This window comes from Aspergillus glaucus (genome assembly GCF_001890805.1).
Source record: "Aspergillus glaucus CBS 516.65 unplaced genomic scaffold ASPGLscaffold_32, whole genome shotgun sequence".
Classification (NCBI taxonomy): domain Eukaryota; kingdom Fungi; phylum Ascomycota; class Eurotiomycetes; order Eurotiales; family Aspergillaceae; genus Aspergillus; species Aspergillus glaucus.
This window is the reverse complement of record NW_019170484.1, coordinates 111,320-135,164: the sequence shown is the minus strand read 5'-3', so window position 1 is coordinate 135,164 and position 23,845 is coordinate 111,320. Positions and strand designations below refer to the sequence as shown.

At 47.1% G+C, this 23,845-nt stretch overlaps 9 protein-coding genes and 1 non-coding gene across 10 annotated transcripts; 6 read left to right on the top strand and 4 right to left on the bottom strand.

Moving 5' to 3' along the window:
- The first annotated feature begins 1,045 nt into the window (after positions 1–1,045).
- Positions 1,046–1,666, top strand: ASPGLDRAFT_61912 (DUF2406 domain-containing protein). Its single transcript, XM_022548492.1, has 3 exons — positions 1,046–1,226; positions 1,283–1,357; positions 1,418–1,666. Exons 1-3 carry the CDS (start codon positions 1,106–1,108, stop codon positions 1,519–1,521), a joined length of 300 nt encoding a protein of 99 aa, XP_022396024.1. The 5' UTR covers positions 1,046–1,105; the 3' UTR covers positions 1,522–1,666.
- Positions 1,667–6,530: 4,864 nt separating this feature from the next.
- Positions 6,531–6,840, bottom strand: ASPGLDRAFT_1056809 (uncharacterized protein). Its single transcript, XM_022539493.1, has one exon. It carries the CDS (start codon positions 6,742–6,744, stop codon positions 6,583–6,585), a length of 162 nt encoding a protein of 53 aa, XP_022396023.1. The 5' UTR covers positions 6,745–6,840; the 3' UTR covers positions 6,531–6,582.
- A 1,127-nt stretch (positions 6,841–7,967) lies between these two features.
- ASPGLDRAFT_137105 (uncharacterized protein) lies at positions 7,968–9,728 on the top strand (the record flags this gene model as incomplete). The annotated part of the gene is made up of 4 exons (XM_022541502.1): positions 7,968–8,039; positions 8,087–8,124; positions 8,177–8,202; positions 8,251–9,728. The coding sequence occupies 4 exons, from the start codon at positions 7,968–7,970 to the stop codon at positions 9,726–9,728; spliced, it is 1,614 nt and encodes a 537-aa protein (XP_022396022.1).
- Positions 9,729–10,840: 1,112 nt separating this feature from the next.
- Positions 10,841–11,651, bottom strand: ASPGLDRAFT_52776 (uncharacterized protein). The gene is made up of 2 exons (XM_022547834.1): positions 11,451–11,651; positions 10,841–11,388 (listed from the first exon to the last, which is right to left on the bottom strand). Exons 1-2 carry the CDS (start codon positions 11,520–11,522, stop codon positions 11,119–11,121), a joined length of 342 nt encoding a protein of 113 aa, XP_022396021.1. The 5' UTR covers positions 11,523–11,651; the 3' UTR covers positions 10,841–11,118.
- A 240-nt stretch (positions 11,652–11,891) lies between these two features.
- ASPGLDRAFT_40023 (DUF3632 domain-containing protein) lies at positions 11,892–12,812 on the top strand (the record flags this gene model as incomplete). The annotated part of the gene is made up of 2 exons (XM_022545159.1): positions 11,892–12,294; positions 12,346–12,812. The coding sequence occupies 2 exons, from the start codon at positions 11,892–11,894 to the stop codon at positions 12,810–12,812; spliced, it is 870 nt and encodes a 289-aa protein (XP_022396020.1).
- Positions 12,813–13,708: 896 nt separating this feature from the next.
- ASPGLDRAFT_40022 (uncharacterized protein) lies at positions 13,709–15,431 on the bottom strand (the record flags this gene model as incomplete). The annotated part of the gene is made up of 3 exons (XM_022545158.1): positions 13,709–13,972; positions 14,046–14,297; positions 15,198–15,431. 3 exons carry the CDS (start codon positions 15,429–15,431, stop codon positions 13,709–13,711), a joined length of 750 nt encoding a protein of 249 aa, XP_022396019.1.
- Positions 15,432–17,931: 2,500 nt separating this feature from the next.
- ASPGLDRAFT_t167 lies at positions 17,932–18,019 on the bottom strand. The gene has a single exon. It is a non-coding gene; the product is annotated as a tRNA-Asp (tRNA).
- Positions 18,020–18,575: 556 nt separating this feature from the next.
- On the top strand, positions 18,576–19,708 carry ASPGLDRAFT_137069 (NAD(P)-dependent alcohol dehydrogenase; the record flags this gene model as incomplete). The annotated part of the gene is made up of 2 exons (XM_022541497.1): positions 18,576–18,746; positions 18,800–19,708. The coding sequence occupies 2 exons, from the start codon at positions 18,576–18,578 to the stop codon at positions 19,706–19,708; spliced, it is 1,080 nt and encodes a 359-aa protein (XP_022396018.1).
- Positions 19,709–19,991: 283 nt separating this feature from the next.
- Positions 19,992–20,604, top strand: ASPGLDRAFT_40020 (uncharacterized protein; the record flags this gene model as incomplete). Its single annotated transcript, XM_022545157.1, has 4 exons — positions 19,992–20,109; positions 20,170–20,229; positions 20,286–20,436; positions 20,487–20,604. 4 exons carry the CDS (start codon positions 19,992–19,994, stop codon positions 20,602–20,604), a joined length of 447 nt encoding a protein of 148 aa, XP_022396017.1.
- A 208-nt stretch (positions 20,605–20,812) lies between these two features.
- On the top strand, positions 20,813–22,682 carry ASPGLDRAFT_40019 (uncharacterized protein; the record flags this gene model as incomplete). Its single annotated transcript, XM_022545156.1, has 2 exons — positions 20,813–20,883; positions 21,947–22,682. The coding sequence occupies 2 exons, from the start codon at positions 20,813–20,815 to the stop codon at positions 22,680–22,682; spliced, it is 807 nt and encodes a 268-aa protein (XP_022396016.1).
- Between the last annotated feature and the right edge of the window lie 1,163 nt (positions 22,683–23,845).

The window sequence follows — 23,845 nt, the reverse complement described above, 5'->3', positions numbered from 1 at the left end:
GATTGATGTAGAGAATTAGACATGGGGCAGGGAGACTATTTATCAGTTGTGGGCACGAAGAGAATACAGTTCTGGAAACTTCGACATAGTAGCAAGAATTTGCAAGAAGAGCAGGAATCTACAGTAGAGGTTGGTAAACATGGTCTCAGATGTCAACAGGTCTAGATTCCGGGCTAGTCACAGCACAAACTCTTAACTATTGTATACACACCTCTTAGAATCACAATTTCAGCAGCACCTATCACCGACTTGGCATCGTGCACTGCACTCGCCACGCATCTCGTCCCAAAATTCAGCAAGAACCAAGGAGACATTATCCCATGTCTCTACTGTAAAACAGTCTTACCCCTATTAATCCCTGCGGAAAAGGCTTTAACGATACCACGTCAACCATGGAACCCCATCGCATCCCTGAACCGTGTACTGTACCTACATGCATGTATGTGATAACAGCCGTGACATTGCGTATGGAACTCGAGCAAATTCCCGAACGGGATGAAAATCCCCGCTGACTATGTGGTGACAGGCGACGCAAGGCTGGCGAATACCGGCTATCAGTGATGTAATGCCGATCTATATCTTATAGGGTGTGCCGTCGATGTCATACATTCTTGATATCTTTGGATATCTAATTGCTGTATCTCTACTATATCCTGCACAAACAATATACATACGATATACCCCGAGGTACATCTCTAGCCATAAAAACCCCATACAATCTCTACACAAAAAGTATGCCGACGAATGTATCTGCCTGGCACACACGCGGCTGGTTCCTGAGTCCCACCATCTCTGATTGGTCGCCATGCAGCCAAGCCTAATCTCACACAGTAGCCAAAGCTTGGCATGCAGCACCGCCTGATAAGTGGTCTACTCGTGATGATCAGACAGAGACATGTGGGGAAAGTAGCGTCATGGGTTGCCGTGCCGCGTCACAGCTTGGCCGAGAGGGTTTGCGTGATGTTTCTATTTTGGTGGGTGCTTGTATATAAGGACGCAGGTACAGCGTTGTTCTACTGTAACTCACAGATAACTTTCACTACCATTGACTATATTCTACTATCCTCTACTACCTCAGTCTAAACTCTACCAAAACTCTATCAAAATGTCCGACTCTGCCTCTTTCACCTCCGGCCCCTCTCCGGCCGCCTCTACCCACCACGGCTACAAAAAGTCCCTCTCCAGCAGGGCAGACCCCAACACCGCTCTCAACGAGCACCAACCCAGTACGTCCCCCCCCCTACACTTCCTTGAACCAGAAACAGAGTACTAATCCATATAGTGGCCAACATTGGCTCCGTATCAACCTTCTCCCTCCGCTCCATCCAACACACGGACCATGAGGGGCGACTTATCAGTACGTTCCTTTCTCCAGTACGGAGTACTTGATCGAAATGAGTGCTAACAAAGTGAACAGCCGAACCTGACCTCTCAAACCCCACCCGCCACCGCTTCGAGCGCCCACTAGACACCATTCGGAACTTTGAGGCTGCGATTGACAGAAATCGCAGGGATTATTAGGTTGATGCGCGTGTACTATACGGGATATGGGTACGGTGTTGATATATATGGATGCATATTGTATATTTGATGGTATATGAGTCGGCTGAACTGTTTATAGCGGGCGTTTTGGATGGAAATCATGAATTTATCTTTTTTGACTTGGAGTCAGTGCCGGTACAGAGTATACAATTGTAGATCTGTTGTAAAGGATTGAGTCTCAAACGAGTCGGGGACTTATAGTCAGGATGATACGCAGTGAACAGACCAATTTACTGATAATCTGCCACTGAGTACAGCAAAAACATCTAAACTAGACCTATACTGTACACACGAGTCACCAAATGAAATAGCAGCACAACCTTCCACCATTTCTCAACTCGGATCAGCAAAGCAGTACAACTTGCCTCTGTAGAGTTACTTCATTTCCGGATCAGCCTTGTGCATTATGCCAAGCAGCTGGACTGCTTTCTCCCCAGCCCGCTTCGCTTCACTACTACCAGGACTGAGTTGATCCATAAATCCCAGCATGGAGTTTTGGCAGCCAAGGATCCCAGGAAGATATAGATTTCTTGGTGTGATAACAGAGTAGTTATACCACCTAGTGTTCTGACGGCGTAGGAGTTGTGATGAGTTGTCCGAATGCCGTCTTCTCGCTGTAAATCGAGGAAAACCGATTCCTGATGTCCACACAACAAACACACATACCAGCTAAGGCCAATCGAGAAATCGAAACGCTAAAACCCATTGTTTTTGCAACTGCAGCATATTTCTTTTTGAATGAGGACAAGTTATCCTAGAACTGCAAGACTCTAGTCACATCGTCTCATGAAATTCCGTCCTCACTGCAAAACCGCAGAAACGGTTATATTCCTTTGCAGAATTGCAAGCGAAGCTAAGAGTTGTGAAGGGAACATGCTCCGCGAAAACCCATCGCATGGCATGGATCTGATGATGTACTGTGGCTGCAACAGATTTCACAAGCCGTCATACCGCTCGAACAACCTTTGCTGAAATGTCTAAGCTGGCGCAGACATGAAGCAACAAATGGACCGGCGGTACACTCTTAAGACAGCAGTTCGCGTGTGGCGCATTCCACTCTTGTGGTGGTTAATGAAGGCTGTAGGGGTATGAGCGAATAGTTCACACTGAGCTAAATGCCGTATTCTCACTTTTGTAGTTGAGTTCGGCTTTAGTTAAAAGAGACCTGGCTCATCGATTTCGCCATTGCAGCATAACCTTTCGGAAGGGCTGCCTTCATTGCTGTGTGATAAGTCGCGAAACCACTGTGTTTTGTGGTGGACCGCCTTTCGCTCGACGATAAATTTTCACCCCTACCATGTGACTCCAAGAAGCAAGATATAAACGATTTTGTGGTCTTGAAAAGTGATGGGATTTAAGGGATCGTTGATGACAAGACTTATAGCCCGGAGGATAAACTATCCTCATTCAAGGGCTCGGAATAAGCACAGAATGGGGATTTCCCAATTTATCGTAGCGACAGGAGTTGTTTGGCAACAGAGGACTTTATGTTCAGGCCAGCTTGTTTTGACATGAGCGCTGAAATGACCAGCGCACTGCCGAAATATTGTCGGAATATTTGATATTGATTGGTTTTGCAACAGCAGCATATTCCATAGCAGGCTGTTCTAGCAGTGTGCTACCGTCCACCCAACCAGGATATATCAAAAACACCCAGCAAGTTCACTTTGATATGTGTGCCTTGTCATCTGATTCCGTGGGTCGAAGGAGTCCTCTGGCCTCATTAATGCAGTGATCTGAGAATTTTTGTTAGTGTATTTCCTGCAGAACACCAATTGACATCGACCATCCCCGATGCCACTTGCGCCACTTGAAGTCAGGGCCCTGGATGTGAGGTGTGGCTATCATGAATGGAAGATGACTGGGGTAGTGTCTTGTTAAGAAGACCATCATTGTGTCTGTACAGCACAACAGTTATCTCGTGTATCTGGTGGCGCCCTTGTATGCCCCGTCAAGTCCTGTCGTTTGTTATGTAAAATGGACAAACTCAAGGGCTTGTCTTTCGCCTGCAACGACCAGCCGGAACTGAGACGCACAGGCAATGGTGTTGACGCTCAGGATCGACCGTCGCTGTCAACCGATGGACTCTATTTCGACCAGTAGAGAACCAAGATTGCCTTCACTGGGTTCAACTCGAACATCTGTGACATTTCTGAAAATCGAAAGTGGATGTTTTCCCATCCAATCTTCAGCACACTTCGCTCTTCTAGCAATTGCTGTTGGCGAAGCGATTTTGGCAGCCGAACCTTCAACCCGTCAGCTCCAAGTGCCGCTCTTCTCTTATGCATTATGACACAGACACTCATTGTGCCCATGGGAAATGTATCCAAGCCCGCGCATCCGCCGTGTGCGACCACATCACGTGGTTTCGTTAGCGTTGAGAATTCTCCCATAACAATGGGTTTGGAAGATTTAGCTTCTAAGATGCCGACCAACCTGCAAGCAGTCGATAACTTTGTTCAATGAAGCCAATTGATGTTCAAAGCAATTTCCGGTGTCCTCCGCGCGTTCTCTGCAGAGCTATAGAATTGTGTTTAAGTAACGATAAATTATCTGGCACGCGTCCCATGGTTGGGCCTCACTCTTTAAACAGTTGATCCGAAGCGCCAACCAATGAGCCCGTGGAAACTGAGTGTCTCTTAGTGTTTCTCTGTGGAATGCATCCACACCCACACATCTGCTGTGTGCCAGTATGTTTCTTGGCTCCGTTAACGTTGAGTATTTGCCGAGCGATATTACCTCGCAGGGTATGGTGCTGCATTGATTGTCGGTGCATGCATTACGATGCTGAACTTGACTGGTAGACCGGTTGCAACTATGTGCGACGAAGCAATTATGATTAACAAGAATTTTGGTACACTTCCCTTCTGTCGTCCGTATCTCGACCAGTTGGGTTGCGAGACACATCTTCCTAGGGTAAGCAACGATATCGAGGAGCAATCACAAATTAGTATACTGATTCGTGCAGTTGAACAGTCTGGCAAACTCGAGTATTGTGCAATAATGGCAATGGTTGTCGCCCGACCCTGGGTTGGCTGGCTTTCTCCTTGATTGTTTCTGGTCAACTCATAAAAGGATCGACCAACTGGAAACAGGTAGGAGAACTATCCAATAGATCTGGTGTCTTAATAATGATACAACTGTCATTATGGTTAACATCCTGCGCTTTGACCGTTCTCAATCTCATTTCTTGTATCAGTAGGTATTTTCACTCTGCAGTTTACCTCCGTCGTGTCATTCTCTAGGATGTAGAGAGCCGGGGGGTGCTTAAAAGCCGGTTAGTGTTTGAGGTGCGATGAACTGCCTGGTAGAAGAGGTGATAATGCACTTTCTTTTTAAAGCTTTTGCATTGGCGTGTGGAATCGCCTCGCGGAACGTATAATCATCAGCCACCATAGAGTACACATAGGACATGAGATGGCCTCGATGTGCTCAAGGGACTTGAAATGGTGGCCGTGTACCCATTGCGGCCCGGGTGCTGGTATGTAGTCATGAGATGTAGACGTAAATCTCAAAAGTCAAATGGTGAGCCGCAAGCTGAGCGAGGCCCGTCAGCTTGATCGTCTCGTGTCATCCCATTGACATCTCCTATGGCTTGAAACCGTTTCTTGTTATTGAACGTGCCAATATCGTCTTTTGTTGTGCTCAGATGTGCTGTTTCTATTATGGCGTGGGCGACGTCAATGTCTCGTCTCTCAGCTTTCAAGGCAACCAAACGGAGCTGGAGTGTAGAGGTAGCCTGACGCTGGTAATAATGTGACCTATCATGCTTAGATAGCTAACCAGTAAGTCCTATATTGAGTGTCGAGGCTCCGTTTTAAAATTTCACACAACATCATGAGCAAAGTTTACTGCTTAAGTGACTGCTATTCGCAACCAATTCTGGCAGCAGTCAAATATAAAACTGCCAGTAACATGTGCCATTTTTCTGCAATTACATTACAAGACAGATGAGGCTGTGTTGTGCTCTGGTGGAATGCGTCCGCACCCGCGCATCCTCCGTGGACTGCGGTACCGTTAGAGTTATGGGGGATCATCGGTTTCCGGAGATATCGCATGTCAAAAGTCGTTGAACATAGAAGCAGCCTCATGGACCTCTGGCGACGACTTTGATGTTTACGTTATACGTATCCATGGTTGGTTATCCCCTGTTGACTCGTTAACTTGCACCGTTAAGCTCGTCTTTGCGTTTTTGAGATATCCGTCTAATCTCCCAATCGCATTCAAAACGTGGGCTTCATTAGACCACCAAGATACAGTATCGCAACGTCGATTGTGCCCGCTTTTACTTGACCCCGTCACATTTTCGCCAGCTGTGGCTTTAGCATGCAGGTAGATTGTTAAAACTAGACTCTTCGTCTAGGGGGCAGGGCGAACGCAAGAGCTTGGGTGGGGTCTGGATGTCATCCGGGGTGCGAGCAATGCATTACCGTTCTGCATGTTTTCGCAAAAGGATAGTAGATGCGTCTTGCATCAGAATGGCGGCGGCGCGGATGGTATGCAACCATATCATGTGGGTGTAAGTGTACATCCGTTTAAAAAATTAGCTGCTGATGGGTGGGAATCCCCAGTCAGTGAATGCTGAGCAATGGGTTGGTAGAACAATTTGACGGGGTGCATGTGATTCTGTCGGAGGATATTCAATCCGCGATAATAGAGCAATAAGCAACATAGATTTTGCAATTGCTAGAACTTAATTATGGTAGTCTAAGTATGATCGAGCTATGTGTCGAAGACCGACAAAGACCAAGACAAGAAGACCAAGGCAGACGAAAGAAGCAAGACAAGCGATGGATTTGACGGCATGGATGGAGATGAGAAGGGAGGAAGGCAAAGAACTTGGCCGAAGCATTATCTACACTATTGAGTGGCTTGTCTTAGACCAATATCATTCACTGGAACCAGCCCCCTATATGCCGGCGCTGTCCCTGCAGTGACAGTACCGGAACCACTTCAAAATCAAGCCCCGCTTTTAGAGCATAGAAAGAAAGCTCGCACAGCAAATACACCTCCTGAAGAACGCTCGATCCACGCCCTTGGCTAACTCGCTAAAACAAAGATTAGAGCAATCAATACCACTATCTCAGCCACCGTGATATCCAATATCGTAATATGCCTTGGCAAACACTGGCAAGCACCGGATCTGACTGCTAATAAAGTGTAGCCTTTGTCAGGTAAAATAGTAGCTTGGCGGATTTCCATAACAGCTACAGCCAAGGACCGTGCTCAGACCGGAGTCTTGGTAAGACCAGTAAGACCAGGGAGTGTTTGTCTGTATTTCCGCGGATTTATTTGCTATTGGGTTGGCAATCTCGGCATAATCTGCCTAGCCCCGTTGAATACCGGCGAACCCCACGCCAATTTTAGAGCAAATAGACTACTGATTTCCGTTGCATGGCAAACAGTAACAAGAACCAGACCGCCACTCGTATATTATTATCCGAATATCATAGCAGCCCTAGCCAAGTCTCCTTCATATTCTGCTCCGCCGTACATAGCACGGAGTACTTGTACTATCTATGTACAGCAACCGGAAGACTCGGAATAGATAATCTTCGGCGACACAACTATCTTATTTTATCTATCAAATACTCCGCCGAACCAGTTAAACTTCTGCCGGAACTGACACGCCGTATATTGCTGCCTGGCTACCCAAAGTTCTAGAAATCCCATCCGTACTCCCGAACGCCCCTGTCCTGCAGTGCAACACTGCACTCCTATCACACTACGGTACTGCGCTACTGCCGACTATATATAGCCACTGAAACGAGTTATTAAACAAAAACATGGCCAGTCCAGTGATTGCTTGTCGCCGTGGATTGGACCTGTTTTAGTCGGTGGGGCGGTGGCATTGCTCAAATTACTGGTGATAACAAGATCCAATAGCATCGTGGACGAGAAAGGACGAGATTACTGGTTTGGGTTAGTGTATTTTAGCGTGTGTATTGGATGAATTCATATCCGCTGGCAGCCTTTGAACTCCATACTTCATGTAATACACAATATAAATAGGTGTTGCTAAGCCGAGAATAGTCACAGATGGCATTACTCTACTACTCCATATAGTACAATACTAGCAAGAACTGTACGGAATGCAAATTTCATCTCGTAATCTTACCGTACTGTATCAAACCGCCGTCAATACTAGTGTACGTTAGCGTGCGTTAGCGCATCCAGAACCAGACTAGCGCCCGATCTAAAAAGCTTCGCCTGGTGCTAATTTATGATTGGACGGTGGATATCTGACGCCGGCGCAAGACAGTGGAGGATGTACGTGGCGGGAGACGTATACATAACAGAGATTTCTCTTTCCTTGTCTTCTGTTCTATTCTCCGTTTCTGCATCCTCGTTTTCTTCGTTTTCGTTGTTTTCTACTTTCAATCTTGTTCAGTCACTCGTTCAGTCATTCGTTATCTATCTGCACGATGAAGCTCTCGCTTCTTTCTGGTGCTGCCCTGATTGGGTCGGCTCTGGCAGTTGACCCCATTGTTATCAAGGTATGCTACTTGCATGATTCTGTATAAGGATGAGTCTAATCCTGCAGGGCTCCAAATTCTTCTACTCCAGCAACAACACTCAATTGTAAGTCACTAATACCTCTTATCTATAGCTATACTGTCGCTAACTTGCACAGTTACATGCGTGGTGTTGCCTACCAACGTATGCTCTACCCCTATTCCACAGCATAGACGAAGCTGACCCCAGCAGAGGACGTCTCCAGCGATGACAATTCAAATGCCACCTACCAAGACCCCCTGGCCAACCCTACGGCCTGCAAGCGTGACATTCCCATCATGCAGGAACTCCGCACCAACACGATCCGTGTGTACGCCATCGACCCTACCAAGGACCACTCGGAGTGTATGAACGCCCTGGCCGACGCGGGCATCTACGTCGTGTCTGATCTCTCCAACCCATCGGAATCCATTGACCGCAGCGACCCTGAATGGAACACTGCGTTGTACTCCCAGTACATCTCCGTGGTCGACGAGATGGCCCAGTACAACAACACGCTTGGTTTCTTCGCTGGTAACGAGGTGTCCAACTCGCAGAACAACACTGATGCCAGCGCATTCGTCAAGGCGGCTGTCCGCGACATGAAGTCCTACATCAAGCAGAAGAACTACCGGACCATTGGTGTCGGCTACGCCACCAACGATGACTCGGATATCCGCGTAAACATGGCTGACTACTTCAACTGCGAGAGCAGCGATCAAAGCATCGACTTCTGGGGCTATAACATCTACTCCTGGTGCGGTGATTCCAGCTACAAGGCCTCCGGCTACAAGGAGCGCACCGAGGAATTCAAGGACTACTCTGTTCCTGTCTTCTTCGCCGAATACGGCTGCAACGCCGTTCAACCCCGCAAGTTCACCGAAGTCGACGCCCTGTACAGCTCCCCCATGGCCGATGTCTGGTCCGGTGGTATCGTCTACATGTACTTCCAAGAAACCAACGACTACGGCCTCGTCTCCGTCATCGACAGCACATCCGTCTCCAAGCTCGATGACTTCACCTCTTACTCCAAGCATATCGCCAGCGCCACCCCCTCCGGCACAAACAAGGCCTCCTACACCCCCACCAACAGCGCCCTCGAATCCTGCCCCTCCGTTAACACCGCCTGGGAAGCAGCCGCCACCCCACTGCCCCCAACCCCCAACTCCGAACTCTGCAGCTGCATGTCCAAATCCGCCAAGTGCGTCATGAAAGACTCCGTCTCCTCCTCGGACTACTCGGACCTCTTCGGCGTCGTCTGCGGGTACACCGACTGCAGCGGCATTTCCGCCAATGGCACCTCGGGCGACTACGGCGCCTACTCCATGTGCTCCGCCAAGGACCAGCTCAACTTCATCATCAACCACTACTTCGAAGAGCAGGACTCCAAGGCCTCTGCCTGTGACTTTGGCGGTTCCGCCACTACAACCTCGACCACCGCCCCCAGCGGAACCTGCAAGAGCCTGATGAGCGAGGCTGGCTCTGCGGGTACCGGCACTGTCACTTCGCAACCTACCGCGACCGGCTCGTCTGGTTCTGGATCGGAGGGTGCTTCTGCTAGCTCGTCTTCGTCGGAGGGTGCTGCTGCTGGTGGTGTGTCGCCTAGTGTGGCGATTGGTTTTGGATCGATGCAGTTCGGTGCTTATGCTGTTACTGCTGTGCTTGCTGGTTTGGGAATGACCTTGCTGTAATTTTTTATTTTCACTTCTACTGTGACCTTTTTTTTTTTTTTTTTTTGAGTATTATTTTTGGATATTTTGTTTGATTAGTGTATATACCGACCAGTGTCATTCGTTTGTTTAGCTGTGACTTACACTGCTTTTATTTTTTTTTTTATTTTTTTTTTTTTGAACTGTCTGAATAGAGAATTGTTTTAGTTCGGTTTGAATAAAGTACGTATGGTGCTCGTAGTGATGATCGGATCCACTGATTGACATGATTGACATGTCTATCAATGTACCTTATTTTGGCTTTTATTTGATTTATCTGATTAAATTTTCCATGTATAAAATAATACGAGAAAATTCAATGGCTTAAGGAACCGTGGCAACGTGAGGTTTGGATGGACCGTACTGCCGGAACGATATCTCAACATCCTAATTGGGAAATATCTAGTCGGAAAACCAACGCTCGGGAATAAATGCAAACGAGATTTCTATGTTGTATTTGAAATGTCATAAGCCACGAAGACCATCGTAAAATATACTTAACGACTGAGATCCCCCCTCCCCGTCACTCTGAACACAACCTCCCATCCGCTTCCCCATAATTAGGCCACATGCCCTCGGCCAAGGCATCATTTAAACGAGGCTCAACTGCAGATAACCACCATAATAGATACGATGCCTCCAATGGGTCAAAAAACATAGCAGACACGATGTACAATCATTAAAGAATCTGATTGGACAGTTTTCCACGGTCGTGGCGGGGAACAAACAAAGCCATACATAAACAGAATCCTGCTCTCTCCAAACCCCATCATTTCTCGTTGATATATTCCGGACTAGGGGCGGTGAAGGTTGGGGTGCAGTAGTCGATGGATGGGCGGAATGTTTCTTTGTCGGGCGACATGGTGGACTGGATGTGATTAGCTGATTAGAATAATTCTGATGGCGAGGCACGTATAGGTAAAGCAGCTGCTAATATGTAGGATTATGGGGTGAGTCAGATTAACCATCTCCAGTCACGTATCACACAAGCATCTGTAGGTGTAAGTTCCAAATGTTGGAGTCAATATACGCTATCCTTGATATTCAAAATACTACGCAAGCATCAGCTCTCACTGCCCCAGGAACAGACATTTGTTTCTTTGTAAAAGTATGGATATCATTAATTGATTCCTCGGAATATTAAATACAGCTGCTCGAATGAGGTCGCCAAAGAACATACAACAGCCGGGCTGCGCCAACCTGTCCACTGACCGACCAGCGTGTGGCTTAAGTTTGGCCAACGCCCAAAATGCATCTGACCTCTAACTATGGGAGGTGATCGCGCAGAATACTTTATCGGGATATGTATATACTACCCGTGCTGGCTCCGTCTTTTCTTTTGACTTCACATCGTATGAGTGAAGCTGTTGGTTCATCTTAAAGAGGGAACTCCAACAGGTAGTGGTTGTCTTTTCCACCCCCATTGTTGCTGTGCTTTAGTGGTATGTTGCACTGTGCAATTGGGAAGGTCAATGGCCGGTTCTTGTGAACATTCACACCTTCCCCTGTTTTTCGTAATCATTTTCACACCAGCATGTGTAACTGGTCCTGGATTTTGCCATTCATGACGGCCTTTGGTGCATTGCCCCCCGATGCATAGTTCTGGCTGACTTTGATTTGGCCCCTCTGTGTTGTCACAAATCTATTTTTGTTGGTTTGAGGTGATTAGTTATGGTCTGCATAAAACGTGCAGGGGAAACATACTCTGTCTGGAGTTGGTAGAGCTCCAAAATAAGCAAGGAGTAGGAAGACAACGGTGTGCTTCATGTTGATCATGTTGCTAGATCGAGAGACATGCTATCGCTGATCAAGTTGCCCTCTATTCATGGGACAGCAGCCAGCCATATATTATGTAGTGAGTTCAGGCGTGTCATGGCGGAAGAATTCTGGCGCGTCAATATAGCAAGAAGAGACGAAAAGGGAAGGATGAAAAGAAACGGAAGGAAAGAAAACAGAAAAAAAACTATATAGAACCGGGACTGGCACAACGATAACCCGGCGATGATTCACTTCGCTAAAAATAGAGGCGGTAGCCGGTGCAGATCATCGAATTGAATCATACTTGAGTAGAGCAAAATATAATCCTCATTCTACAACCTAATCTAATCTTCTTCATGTTTATAGGACATGTCAACAGCCACCATCATGTCTCTCCAGTTAAAGTTCGACGATGATGACCCATGGATCATCGAAGAGAAAATGTTCAGCCGCCTAAATGACTACCTCCAGCCTTCCAGCATCAAATCAGCACTCGATACCGCCCAAGCTCTAGATGCTCTCTTCCCGACACACCGAAGTGATGTGGACCAGCCAGAGAGTGAACCCAGAGAACCACCCGAGAGCTTCCTCTTGCATCCATGGCCTCTTATTCTCTATACCGCTGCTCAGATTCCTCATGACCATCCATCGCAGGAAAGGTTTGCGGAATTGATAAAAACTCTCAAGGGTTTGGTATCAAAGACTCCGATTGTTAGTATTGATGGCCATGATGCTAAGCTCTGGGGGGACTTGCCGTATATGTATTGGACGATATGGGAAGAGCTTGATCGTAAGTTTCTCGTTACTGCTTCCTCCGGACGACATCTAACGTGATAACTAGGAATGCCCGCCTGTGACGAAAACTCAAAGCAAAGATGGCGAAACGCTAGTTGCTTCCTCGCCCGTCTTACACGCGACCGTACCTATGATTGGTTCTCCCTCGCCATAAGCCAGGTTGGCGGCTGTTTGGAGGGTCACTCAGTGCCCCGGCATGCGCATGCGCATCGTCGCGATGCTGTCACTCAGTTTATTCCAGAACGGGACGAGGACATTGATCTTGCATTAGACTGGCTCTCTATATGTGGACATCTACTATTTAATTTGGATGAGGAAGTGGAATGGAGTGGAGGGGGTCCGCTGTGGAACGGGAAAGCTGGGCTTTGTCCTGAACGTTGGCAATTTTGGAAGGAGAGATTTGGGGAGCTTGGTGAGTTTGATGGTGTTGATGAGAGGACTCGAGAACTTGCTCGGAAGATAATAGATAAGATAGAGAGTATAGAGAAAGAAGCGAAGGCTCGTGACGATTAGCATAGCTGCATTAAAAGACAATAATTGAGGCCAGGTGTTTTGTGATTCAGGCTATGGCAAGGAAAGGCATTGACGATACTATTGTATTCGTAGCTGTCTAGATGGATGAGGGTGGATCTCCTCTATCCGGCATGTGTGTGAGGCTCGCTAGTGCGGGCCAATCAGGAGCGGGGTATATTGGAGCCTGAGGCTCTCTAACACCCCCCTATGACCCGCGACATATAGCGGCCAAAAAAGGAAACTAAAATACATGAATTCGTAGTTGTACATGGGCATTATCTTTTTGTCATTTTCATCATTATCATCATCATTAATCGTTTTCATCTCGCGTTTAGACCCAATCGATCCACAAAGCGGTTAAGTTCAGTGTCGCGAAGGGGTTTCGTAAGGGCATCAGCTAGGTTGTCTTTGCCAGCGACATATTCAACGTCGATACAGCCAGCTCTCAGCTCATCCTTTGCCAGCCAGTACTTATCGTCAATCCAATGGATCTTTGGCAAGTAGTTGGGGCTTCGTAGGTGTTCAATCGCGACTTCCGAGACAACGCTCCAATGTTTACGCTTATTTACTTACTCTCCGGCCATGAAAATAAAATAAAATAAAAAAAGAAAAAAGAAAAAAAGAAACTGGCATAATCACAAGTTTCTAAGTTATTTGATAATGTCATCCATGCTGAGAGAAGTTTATGCGATACAAGCTAGCCTCTCAATCCTTTACCTCGAGCCGTTACTTGCCATTCCCATCCATCTTGCAGAACACCTCAGTATAGACGAACGAAGTAAAAGCTGCATCCCAATGACACCGTAGTAATGCATATAAAACGAACATCAGACCAACACCCATCATAAACTCCAACCCAAATAACGAGACCAAACACCCATCGACGCCTTAAACCATCAAGGGTCCGAACCCAGATCCGCCTCCTCACCCTCAATAATGTCGTGAAACAGGTCCGGAAACTCCTTGATATCCGCAGTAGGAAGAACCACCGTAAATAACTTGTCAACCGCATCATCAACCACCGTCTCCGGCAAAACACCCGTGCTCTGCAACGCCTTCTTCAAAACCTCCTCCTGACGGCGATGTAGGGCTTTCTCGAGTTTCAGAAGGAAGGTCGTCGCAATAAGAAGTCGTTCAAGACCTTCTTTGGTATCGTTGGCCTGATATCATGGATATATAGGTTAGCGAGGTTCAGCGATAGAGCAGCTAGGGTCGGGGGTCGGGCTAGATTACCTTCTTCCGAGCCTGTTCGAGTTCCTTGTCTGTACTGTAGTAGGCCCAGAGCGTCCTGACGACACTGACGACACAGACGGCTTGAATTGCTAGACCGGTTCTGCGAAGGATGTAGATGCCGCGTTCGCTGGTCGCCCATGAGACGAGATTCTGGAGTGGTTGATACATCGTAGCGGTCGTTTGATGGTTTTGAGTGGATCGAGGGGATTGCGAGTAGTAGAGGATAGTCGTAGAGAATATAATCAAAACGCTCTATAGAGGATAGTTGATGGTGACGGATAACGGAAAGGTGCTGGTTAGAAAGAGAAAAAGACGACGAGACAGGCAGGTGAGCCTACTACCGCCCAATCGGGAAGTGCTTGCCTCAGGCAGAATTCGAGTATTCTTCTAACTAGTAACTTTAACAGATAGCCTTCTAACTACAACACTCCCATCCTTCCATGGTATCTGTAAATGATTCCGCCAAATTCCTGCGAGTAGATACAAGCAAATATGTTATCAGATCTTCTTATGGTCAATCACGTTCATGGTAAATTTCCCAGCAACTTCAACAATTTACTATCTTGAAGAAAACACCCCTCGTCTTCTATTTGCATTCATTTGTCGCGTAAAGCGATTTCTGTCTGGTTAGCTAGGAGTGTCTGCGAGCGTCGTACGCCTTCATAATCTGGTCCAAATACACTCAGCAAGCTCCTCGGAATATCCAATATTGTATTGCTTCCGCATTGCCTCTTTGTTCATTCCCTCGATAATCTTTCTGCTGGTACGGCTTAATCTCCAGCCAGCCAACACAAAAGCGAGTTGGATGAGGAGAGCTGCGAGAGGGAATGTCAGGAGAGCCCTCTTGGTGGAATCATCTTCCAGGTCCGGGAATTGAAAGAAGATCACTATGCCGGCGTTCCAATGTTGGATGGGAGATACGAAGAGAATGGTAAGGATTTGGGAATTGAATTCGATGTATAAGTCAATGAGATTGAAGATGTTGACGAGATGGACAGGCAACCACTCCGTTTGTATTGCGACATACTTGCCGGCGTCTTTCTTTATTCAGCTAGTGACTTCTACTAGATTTTGATCTGATACAGAACCAGTCTCATTTGATACCACTTTGCTAATTCAACCCAACAATCCAATACACATCATGCCCATCACATGTCGTTCGAAGTGGTCAACATCCGTACTAGGGACAGCCACAGTGAAAACCCTCCAAATCACGTCCTCAATCATTTCCTCCGACATAACCCCCTTCAGCATGAGACGTAGTATGTCCTCTTCTCCAGCGCGCAGGGCATGTGCAGTCTTGGATAGCTTTTCGATTTTGATCCGGAGGTCAAAGAGGGCATTGTTCACAGGGATAATTTCAGACGTAGTCATATCCTCCGTCATTGCAAAGCAAGATGGACTGGCTAACATACTCATCGAAAAGCCCAAAATAACTCGGGATAAGCGCGGGAACTGTCACAGATCGTTTTCTTCAAAGTGGCTCGAGGTTCTCGAACTTTGTCTTGGGGGCGACGACAGTAAAGGAGCGATGTGGTTGTAACCTAATCTTTCTTGGACGGCGTGCAAGCCTGGAACAGACATGCCACTTCTTCGTGACCGCAATCCACGTATTCTCTCGTGGGTCTTTGCGATACTTTCGATGAACAGGTATTTGTCATTCTTGGTGACATTGCGATTGTCATAATTGCCGCGCTCAACTTGATTTTTCCGTGGCGGCCTGACACTGGCCTTTTTGCTTTAGTTTGGTAGCAATGAAATTGATGAAGCTTTCCAAGGCAATGAGATAGTGGTATTTGAGCCGACTCAGGCTGCAGAGACAACTTCAATCCCACTGCTGGTAGAATGGCAGACTGGGTTCTAGACACAAACAAAACGTTTAGAGTTTAAGTCATAGACGAAATGGATGCATTGGATAGCTGGTTAAGATTAGAGACTCTCTCCGACTGTTGGTCACAGTAGGTGGGAGCAAGGGAAAAGAAGAGGCACCCACGGGCCAATACTGGTCACCGGATTCCTTGCTTAAATTGTCCGGCTTCTCATCGGCCACGGTTATCTCCTTAAGGACAGATGAGACCCAGTCATGAGTGTAGACGTGCGTTGCAACATGGGCGTTCTTGTAGACCGCCTGGAACTCTTCATGTTGACAGTGAGATGCCAGCCCATCAGGTCTGGGTCCTTCTCATGATTTACATATGTACTATCATGTATGACTTTTCAGATGAAAATCTAGTCAATGTTGAAGTCAAGGTGCAGGAGGCTCTGCAACATGAGACGGAGAGGCATTCTTGTTCCTCTGTAGCCATGATTGGCCCAAAAGAAAATGCGGACTCTGTCTGGCATATTTGTGTTTGACGGGAATGGCATGGTAGACAATCCCACCATGACTAGACGATGTCATCATTTCATAGAATCCTGTGTTCTCTAACGGTTGTGGATGAGTGCTCATCCAAATCAATGATAATTGCCATGTTTTGGCTGTTAACTGTCCAGGTGCCATGTAGATCGAGTCAAAGAAGAATGACTCTGTTGAGTCTTCGTAAATAGGGTGCAAAATGTGTAATATAAGAACTTTCAGGACACATCTCGTAGCATCCGGTCCCACGACGCAGTGCCCTCCGCGTTCCCTTCGCCCCCTTCGTCTTCGTACTAATACGCTATCAGTTTGTTAGGGGTCGGCCAAGACTTCTTGCGGCTCATCTGTTAAGGTGCATAGTGAGACTTCTCACGGGCCATTTCGATCTTCCTCGCGTCGTAGTTGCTTGATGGGTTCGAGGTCTTTTTCTTTCTGCTTTCGCGGCAAATTACATGTCCGACCCTGCGTCCACCTCATCGGCCCAGCAATCTCGAATCCCGGCAACTTTCCAATTGCTCCTCATCGACGGCTGCATCGAGGGACGTTATGGTCTCTCTCAAGTCGTTTGAACTGAACTTTTCAACCCGAAGGATCTTGGTGGCCATAAGGTCTTGTGTCACTGGTGTGTGCAATTTCGCATGTCATTTGGCAACTCTTTGTTCAAGCAGACCAGCTGCCAAATCCGCAATGATCATGTGTCAGACCCAGGTTATCTTCGGTAGTGTCTTGTAATTGTAGGCTCTCGCTGTATGTCTTCTCCTGAAGATGGTTTGTTCGAAATGTCCATATATAGAGAATATGCTATGCTAAGTAGGAAGTCTATAGTTGATGACTGTAACTTTCAGGTTGAAAATAACCATTCAAAGGCGGGTTAGCTTAGGCATGATTTTTCCTTCAACTCCTACCAGTTTCTGAGACATTGCCACGGTCTCGAAAATAACACACACAAGACTTTCTTCGCCTCTAAATTCCCGTGCGGTCTCAAAGCTGGCCTCTTTGGCAGGAATGATTTGATGATACATTAGCAGGTATTGGGCAATATCGCCGACGGCCATTTGTCGCTGCTTCGACGCATGTTTCTCATCGCGATACCGGTGCTGTGGCAGCGCGCAAAGCGTGTCCTCGTAACTCGCAATGCGTTGTATATGTTGGCAATATCTGCATTATCCCATGAGTCTGTTTCATGGACCAGTGTTGAGTGACGGGCAACCGGAGGTGAAGGGACTCTTCTGTGGTTTCCATATGCCATATCAACGCCAAATAGGACGTAGAATGTAGATGCTAATTGAAAGACGGTAATAACAGTAAGATAGCATTCTTGATAGACGACAAATGGTCTGGATAATGTAGGCATCGAGTATTCACTGTGGTGCTGGTTCGGCTCATTGATTTTCTGCACAATAGACCAACCAACAATGAACAGACAAAAAGAACAATGGCATTGTGCCGGTATGACGTCGCTTCGTATTATTTTCTTGTTCCTCCGCTGGAAAGGGCGCGAAATAAAATAAATAAATAAACAAAAAAAAACTCCCCGACTGGGAATCGAACCCAGGTCTCCCGCGCTTGCAGTTGTTAAGCTGACAAGCGGAAATCATTACCACTAGACCATCGAGGACTTGTTGTAAAATACTTAAATTTTATGTTATATGAGGCAAATTACTGCTATGGTATCGACCTGTACGCATACTTGTACCGAGTACAGAGAGTACTTGTACATTTATGCCAATTTAAAATTCAATTTATGGTACTATATTTTCTCGATCCGCACCCCTCCAAACACCCAATCGGATATCTATTTACTCTGAGCCACGATCCCTGCCGACCCTCCAGATATATATATATATCACCGTAAGCCGCATACACCCGGACCAAAGAAAGCATCTGCAACATGCTTACTCTCAAGCCCACCCGTCATCCCGTCCCAGTTCCATGGAATTCCACACGAATCTCCACGAGTCAAAAAGAACGTGGCAAACTTAATAATTCCGTTGACCGGGGTTACCCCGGAGTTAGGACTTTATAATTGTCAGCACCTTACCGCGCCGTTGTCAGCACTTTAATGCCCGTGCATGCATTAGACATGTAAATATATAAATACCCCTGTCGGTCTGGGGACCTTGTAGTTTTAACAACCCTAACAAACTACCCTTGTCCATACTATATTGCATATCATGTCTGACTACAAATTCGAAGGCTGGGTCGGCCTCGACAAGTCCGCTGCCAAGGGCCAGATGGTCTGGCAGGAATTCGAGCCCAAGGCTTGGGAGGAAACTGATGTCGATATCAAAGTGTCTTGCTGTGGTATTTGCGGGAGTGACTTGCATACTCTCCGGAGTGGATGGGTGAGCATCCCCCCCCAACGGGTTGATTTACTAGCGTACGCTAACGATGATAGGGCCCCACCACATACCCCTGCTGCGTCGGCCATGAAATCGTCGGCACAGTTGTGCGCGTCGGATCGCAAGCTGAAGGAAACCTGAAGATTGGCGACCGCGTCGGTGTTGGCGCGCAGGGAGAGTCCTGCCAGAGCCGCAACGGCGACTGTGAAGAGTGCGCTTCCGGTCGCGAGCAGTACTGCGGTAACCACTTCGCTGGTACATACAACAGCACGTTCATGAACGGTGGTACCTCGTATGGTGGCTACGCTTCGTACCATCGTGCTCCGTCTAGGTTCGTGATTAAGATCCCCGATGAGCTCTCCTCGTCTGAGGCTGCGCCTATGCTCTGCGGTGGTATTACCACTTACTCGCCTCTGCGCCAGAACGGCTGCGGCCCTGGTAAGCGTGTTGGTGTTATTGGTGTTGGTGGATTGGGCCACTACGCGATTATGTTCGCCAAGGCGCTCGGTGCGGACCATGTCGTCGGTATCTCGCGCAAGTCGAACAAGAAGGAAGACGCGCTGAAGCTGGGTGCGGACGCATACATCGCCACAGATGAGGACGCAGAATGGGCAACCAAGAACACCCGAACCCTCGACCTTATCATCTCCACCGTCTCCTCGTCTAAGATGCCCATCCTCGACTACATCAACCTGCTCCGTCCCAGCGGTACTTTCATCCAGCTTGGTAACCCCGAGGACGGCACGTTGGATATCCCCATTCCCGCTCTTATAATGAAGGGAGTTAAGCTTGGTGGATCGCTGATTGGTAGTCCCAGCGAGATCCGCGAGATGTTGCAGGTTGCGGCTGATAAGAAGGTCAAGTCGTGGATCCAGGAGGTGCCGATGAAGGAGGCTAATCGGGCTATCTTGGATATGGATGCCGGGAAGGCCAGGTATCGGTATGTGTTGGTTAACGACGCATAGATTGATGTGGATAAAGTGTAAATAGTGTACAATATATGAACATTAGTCATTTGATACTTGATAATATCCTTATTATTTGACTCAGTTATCATTTATACCATACAAGCCATTACGAAACCGTGTTACGGATCCATGTCTATCAACATGAAACATCTAGAAACGATTTAGATCCTTGGTCCAACAGACCACGTCTCCCCTGAATTATTTAAATACCTTCACTTCATATCACCTTTAGATCCTGTACTCACACAAACACAAGCATACACAAAGCAAAATCGACAAAATGCCCTCTCTCAAATCTATCATCCTAACTCTCGCCCTCGGCGCTCTGACCACTGCAACCCTCGAGCCAGCCACTTCCAACACAAAGGGAAAATGCCCTGCTAGTGCGAACTGCTCTGGTACGATAGACACCAAGCACAAAGCAATAGATTGGAACAAAGCTAACATTGAGACACTAGCGGCCAAAACCTCCACATCCATTCAAGCAGCAGAATGCTCGCACAACACTCGAACATCCGGTACTCATCCCACCAATTCTATCCATTCGAAGGAATGTAAATACTAACGAACAAAGAAACCCAAACCTTTGCAATCTTCAAAACAGACCACCAATACGACTCCTCCCACGGCGCCCCCTACGGAACCTGCGAAGCGTACACTTGCACTGCGCCTACGAGTTCCGAACTCACTGACGAGGATGAGGATTGTTGGGTGTTTTTCTGGAAGTACGTTCCCTTCGCCTTTGACTTGAAGATGGTGGGTGCTAATTGGGTAGCTCGAATGGCGAGGACGAAGGTACTGGAACAGGATGTATTCGGAGCCCGGATGATGGGAGCTGTGGGTGTGAGAATTCGGATGGGACATTTGTTGCAGGGAGCTCGAGTTGCTCTTAGGTTACTTATGGGGGGTAGGTGTTATTTTATGTATACTTTAGTGTATACCCCAGGGGTACATCGAAATGTTTTGCTTACAACTTTACATCGACTTGCAATGCATCACCATCACTTTGAAACATGAAGGATTTGGTTTCACAGAATTACCTCGCTCCCCACCGTCGCTGGCTTTGGTATTACCGCCCTGTTGGTCCTAGCTGGCGCTATTATGGCTGCTCTGGCCGCCGTTGGCTTCGCTGCCATCCCCCCTGCTGGTTCTGACACGAAAGTCAGAAACACGTGCGTGGTTCGTAAGCCAAAATATCGATCTCTCTGGTTGCCATATACCATATCAGCAAATATGGAGGGTAGATAGGACCTTACGCGCTTTATGGGCATAAGACACATGATTCCTATGGACAAATAGAGACCAGGAAGGCGGAGGTCATGGCCGCATACCCCTTGATAATTCGTGAATTCTCGCAAAACACGCCGTAAAATAGACGTATAATTGCAGGGTGGACTCGTCATAACTTCACACGCCTACGAAAGACGGCAGCTTGCAGAAATACCGATCAGTGGTGAGTCCGAGTTCAGAATGAGATACACGCGCTGCCATGCTGTAGATAGTAAGTGGTGATGCGGGCTGCTCTGGCTCACAAAGTTAACAGAAGGGCATGCTTCTCTGGCCATCAATATTCTATTGATGGGCCTACAAACCTGTGCCATAATCTCGTAGCTCGTGCTTAACATAGGGATTAAAGGGAATGTTAAGGTGTATTCCCTTGTATCATATCTGATTTTTGCGTTATGCAATCAGGGAAGCTAAAGTGATTTCCTCACGGCACTATAGGTCCGTTTCTGCTGGAACTGGACCTTTTAGATCCGAGGCGTGTAGTGCTGCTTATCAGGATGAATTGTTGATGGTCGTATTTTTTGTTAGATACCAGCATTCCTTCCGCTCCATCCGGGCTCTTGCAGCCCTAAGCTCGAGCGCTTAAAAGTGGTCTTGATAGCCCGAGTATCCAAGCCCATTCAACCCAGACTGTCGAAGACAGTCACCCATTGTCGGCATCGTTCAAGCTAGTTTCATATCTCCAGAACAAAATCAGGTATTTTCTTGGTTTCCTGGCCTCAAGTTCGTTCATGGCCTTGCTCGCGAGGGTGACCCGGCCACCTGTGCCTTCCTCGTTGAGGTTGTGAATGTTACCGCTAGACGTGCATGTGTTATTAAATTGGAGCAGGACCCTTTCCTATCTTTCATTATTCTCCTCCATCCCGATCACTTCAACAATTTACATGTCACAATTCCTTTAGCCGATCACTACAACTCACGCTTCACATTGACCCAAAAAACACTCAGATATGGGGACCCTCCCGACCAGTTGAGTTACTTCGTGTACTGCACCTACAACGTCCAACAATCAGAGACATATGCGCACCTTATTCCAGACACTGTCCCCGACGAGCCATTTCTAGAAAGAAGTCCGGCTGCACCATCTATATTTGACAGATTCGTGGTGAATCGATTCCGGAGCTACATCGAAGCATATTTTAAATTCTACCCCCCAAAACCAGGGAGCGAGAAGTTCCACAATGGAATGAATCTAGAATACATCCGCATGGCGGGCGGCGCGAGTATTCTCGAGGCGCGAGAGCATATCAAGACGCGTCTCATCCCGAAGGACGACGAAGAAGCACCGTATATGAAGCGGTATCGGATGTTCATCGTGATTGATTACGAGTCGTTGCAGTCGATCCTGGAAGGACCGGCGCCACTGACAGAACCGAAGGGACCAGTGGAGCTCTATTACAATGGGGCGATGAATCTTTATAAGGAAAAGATGGACAGGGAGAAAGAGATGTTTGTGAAATTGGTCGATGCTGAATACGACGAGGCATGTGGGGGGATTATCACTACCAGCAAGGGAAGGGGTCAGCTGCCCAAGGACAGTCCGCATGTGACTGTTTTTTATGGCTGGTTTAAAGTCTGTCCACAGTGTTTGTTCATGATGATCGGTAATTTGGAGATTTATGATGGTATACGTGGTCTATTTAATACGATTACAGATAGTGGCTGTCTGTACAATCAGACATAAAGTACAGTCCAGGCAAGGGTTTCTTAGACAGATGTAGACAGAACAACGTTTTGAATTCATAATTATCAATCCTTGTAATATAAATCAACTTCTTGCCTGATGAAGCGCGCTCAACACGCTCGGGAACCGATATATATAGTAGCGCGCGGTGATAGGTAGGGATCGAACCTAACAAGATGACACATCCAGCATCAAAACCTGGAGCTGTAGTCTGTACAGCCATGTAAGAAAAAATACAGTGGATATCTCTTCATTGTTGTAAGTGATGTTAGCATTCTCAATTATCTTCCTGCAATATAGAACCCAGGACCTCAAAGAGGATAGGAAATATACAGTACAAATATACAGTAGCCTTCCCAACACTTTGAAACTTAATTCCTTGCCCTCATCTGTCTACCCAGACTCATTGACAGCACCGTCCCGGTTCTGTTTGTTCAGAAGCAGTCAGTCACTATTGTTCTATCATACTCCATAACACGAAATTACCTTCAAGTTAGAGCAATTCTTGCAATTGGTACAGTTTATCATGTTGGAGCAATTGTGGCAATTTGTGTCACAGAGCATAGACATTCACTGAGCATGGACAGTCACTGAGCCTCGCTTAAACCCTTCACACACATTAGATAGCTCGTCGCCGGCAGGCCTGCCTCTTTCCTTTTCTCTCCTCATGTTAGAATTTTGTCAGATAATCTACCAATATACTCATATTGTTTGGGACTGTCACATAATTCTAACATCACTCTTATTCTTTTCTTTACAACTTCCTCTCTAGTGCATACAGCTAGGACTCCATCAGAGAGATCCACATGCTTGTGATAGAGAGCCACCCCAAACTGAACCAAATGAACCAAATCAAATGAACTGAACTGAACCAGTTACAATGGCACAAGACGCCACTGAACAAACCCAGAGCTGATGTGTGACTCTGGACATGAAAGAACAGGGTTGAAAGATTATCACCCACAAAGAGTTCCTAGCACAGTGCTGTGACCACCCTGATGAACTATTTGACTATGTTGCTGACACCTTCCACTGCTTTATTGACCTCAAGAATGAATACTGCAAGCAGATGGATGAAGAGCTTGTTCAGAACCTTCACAATGAGCTTCAGGACAAAGGGAACCAGATTGATGAATTGATGGCAGAACAGGATGAGTACAAGA

Coding starts and splice junctions, on each gene's coding strand:
- ASPGLDRAFT_61912 (XM_022548492.1), top strand. CDS start 1,106: ATGTCCGACTCTGCCTCTTTCACCTCCGGCCCCTCTCCGGCCGCCTCT. Junction 1,227..1,282: donor TCTCAACGAGCACCAACCCA/GTACGTCCCCCC, acceptor TAATCCATATAG/TGGCCAACATTGGCTCCGTA. Junction 1,358..1,417: donor CCATGAGGGGCGACTTATCA/GTACGTTCCTTT, acceptor CAAAGTGAACAG/CCGAACCTGACCTCTCAAAC.
- ASPGLDRAFT_1056809 (XM_022539493.1), bottom strand. CDS start 6,744: ATGGAAATCCGCCAAGCTACTATTTTACCTGACAAAGGCTACACTTTA.
- ASPGLDRAFT_52776 (XM_022547834.1), bottom strand. CDS start 11,522: ATGATCAACATGAAGCACACCGTTGTCTTCCTACTCCTTGCTTATTTT. Junction 11,389..11,450: donor CTCTACCAACTCCAGACAGA/GTATGTTTCCCC, acceptor CAACAAAAATAG/ATTTGTGACAACACAGAGGG.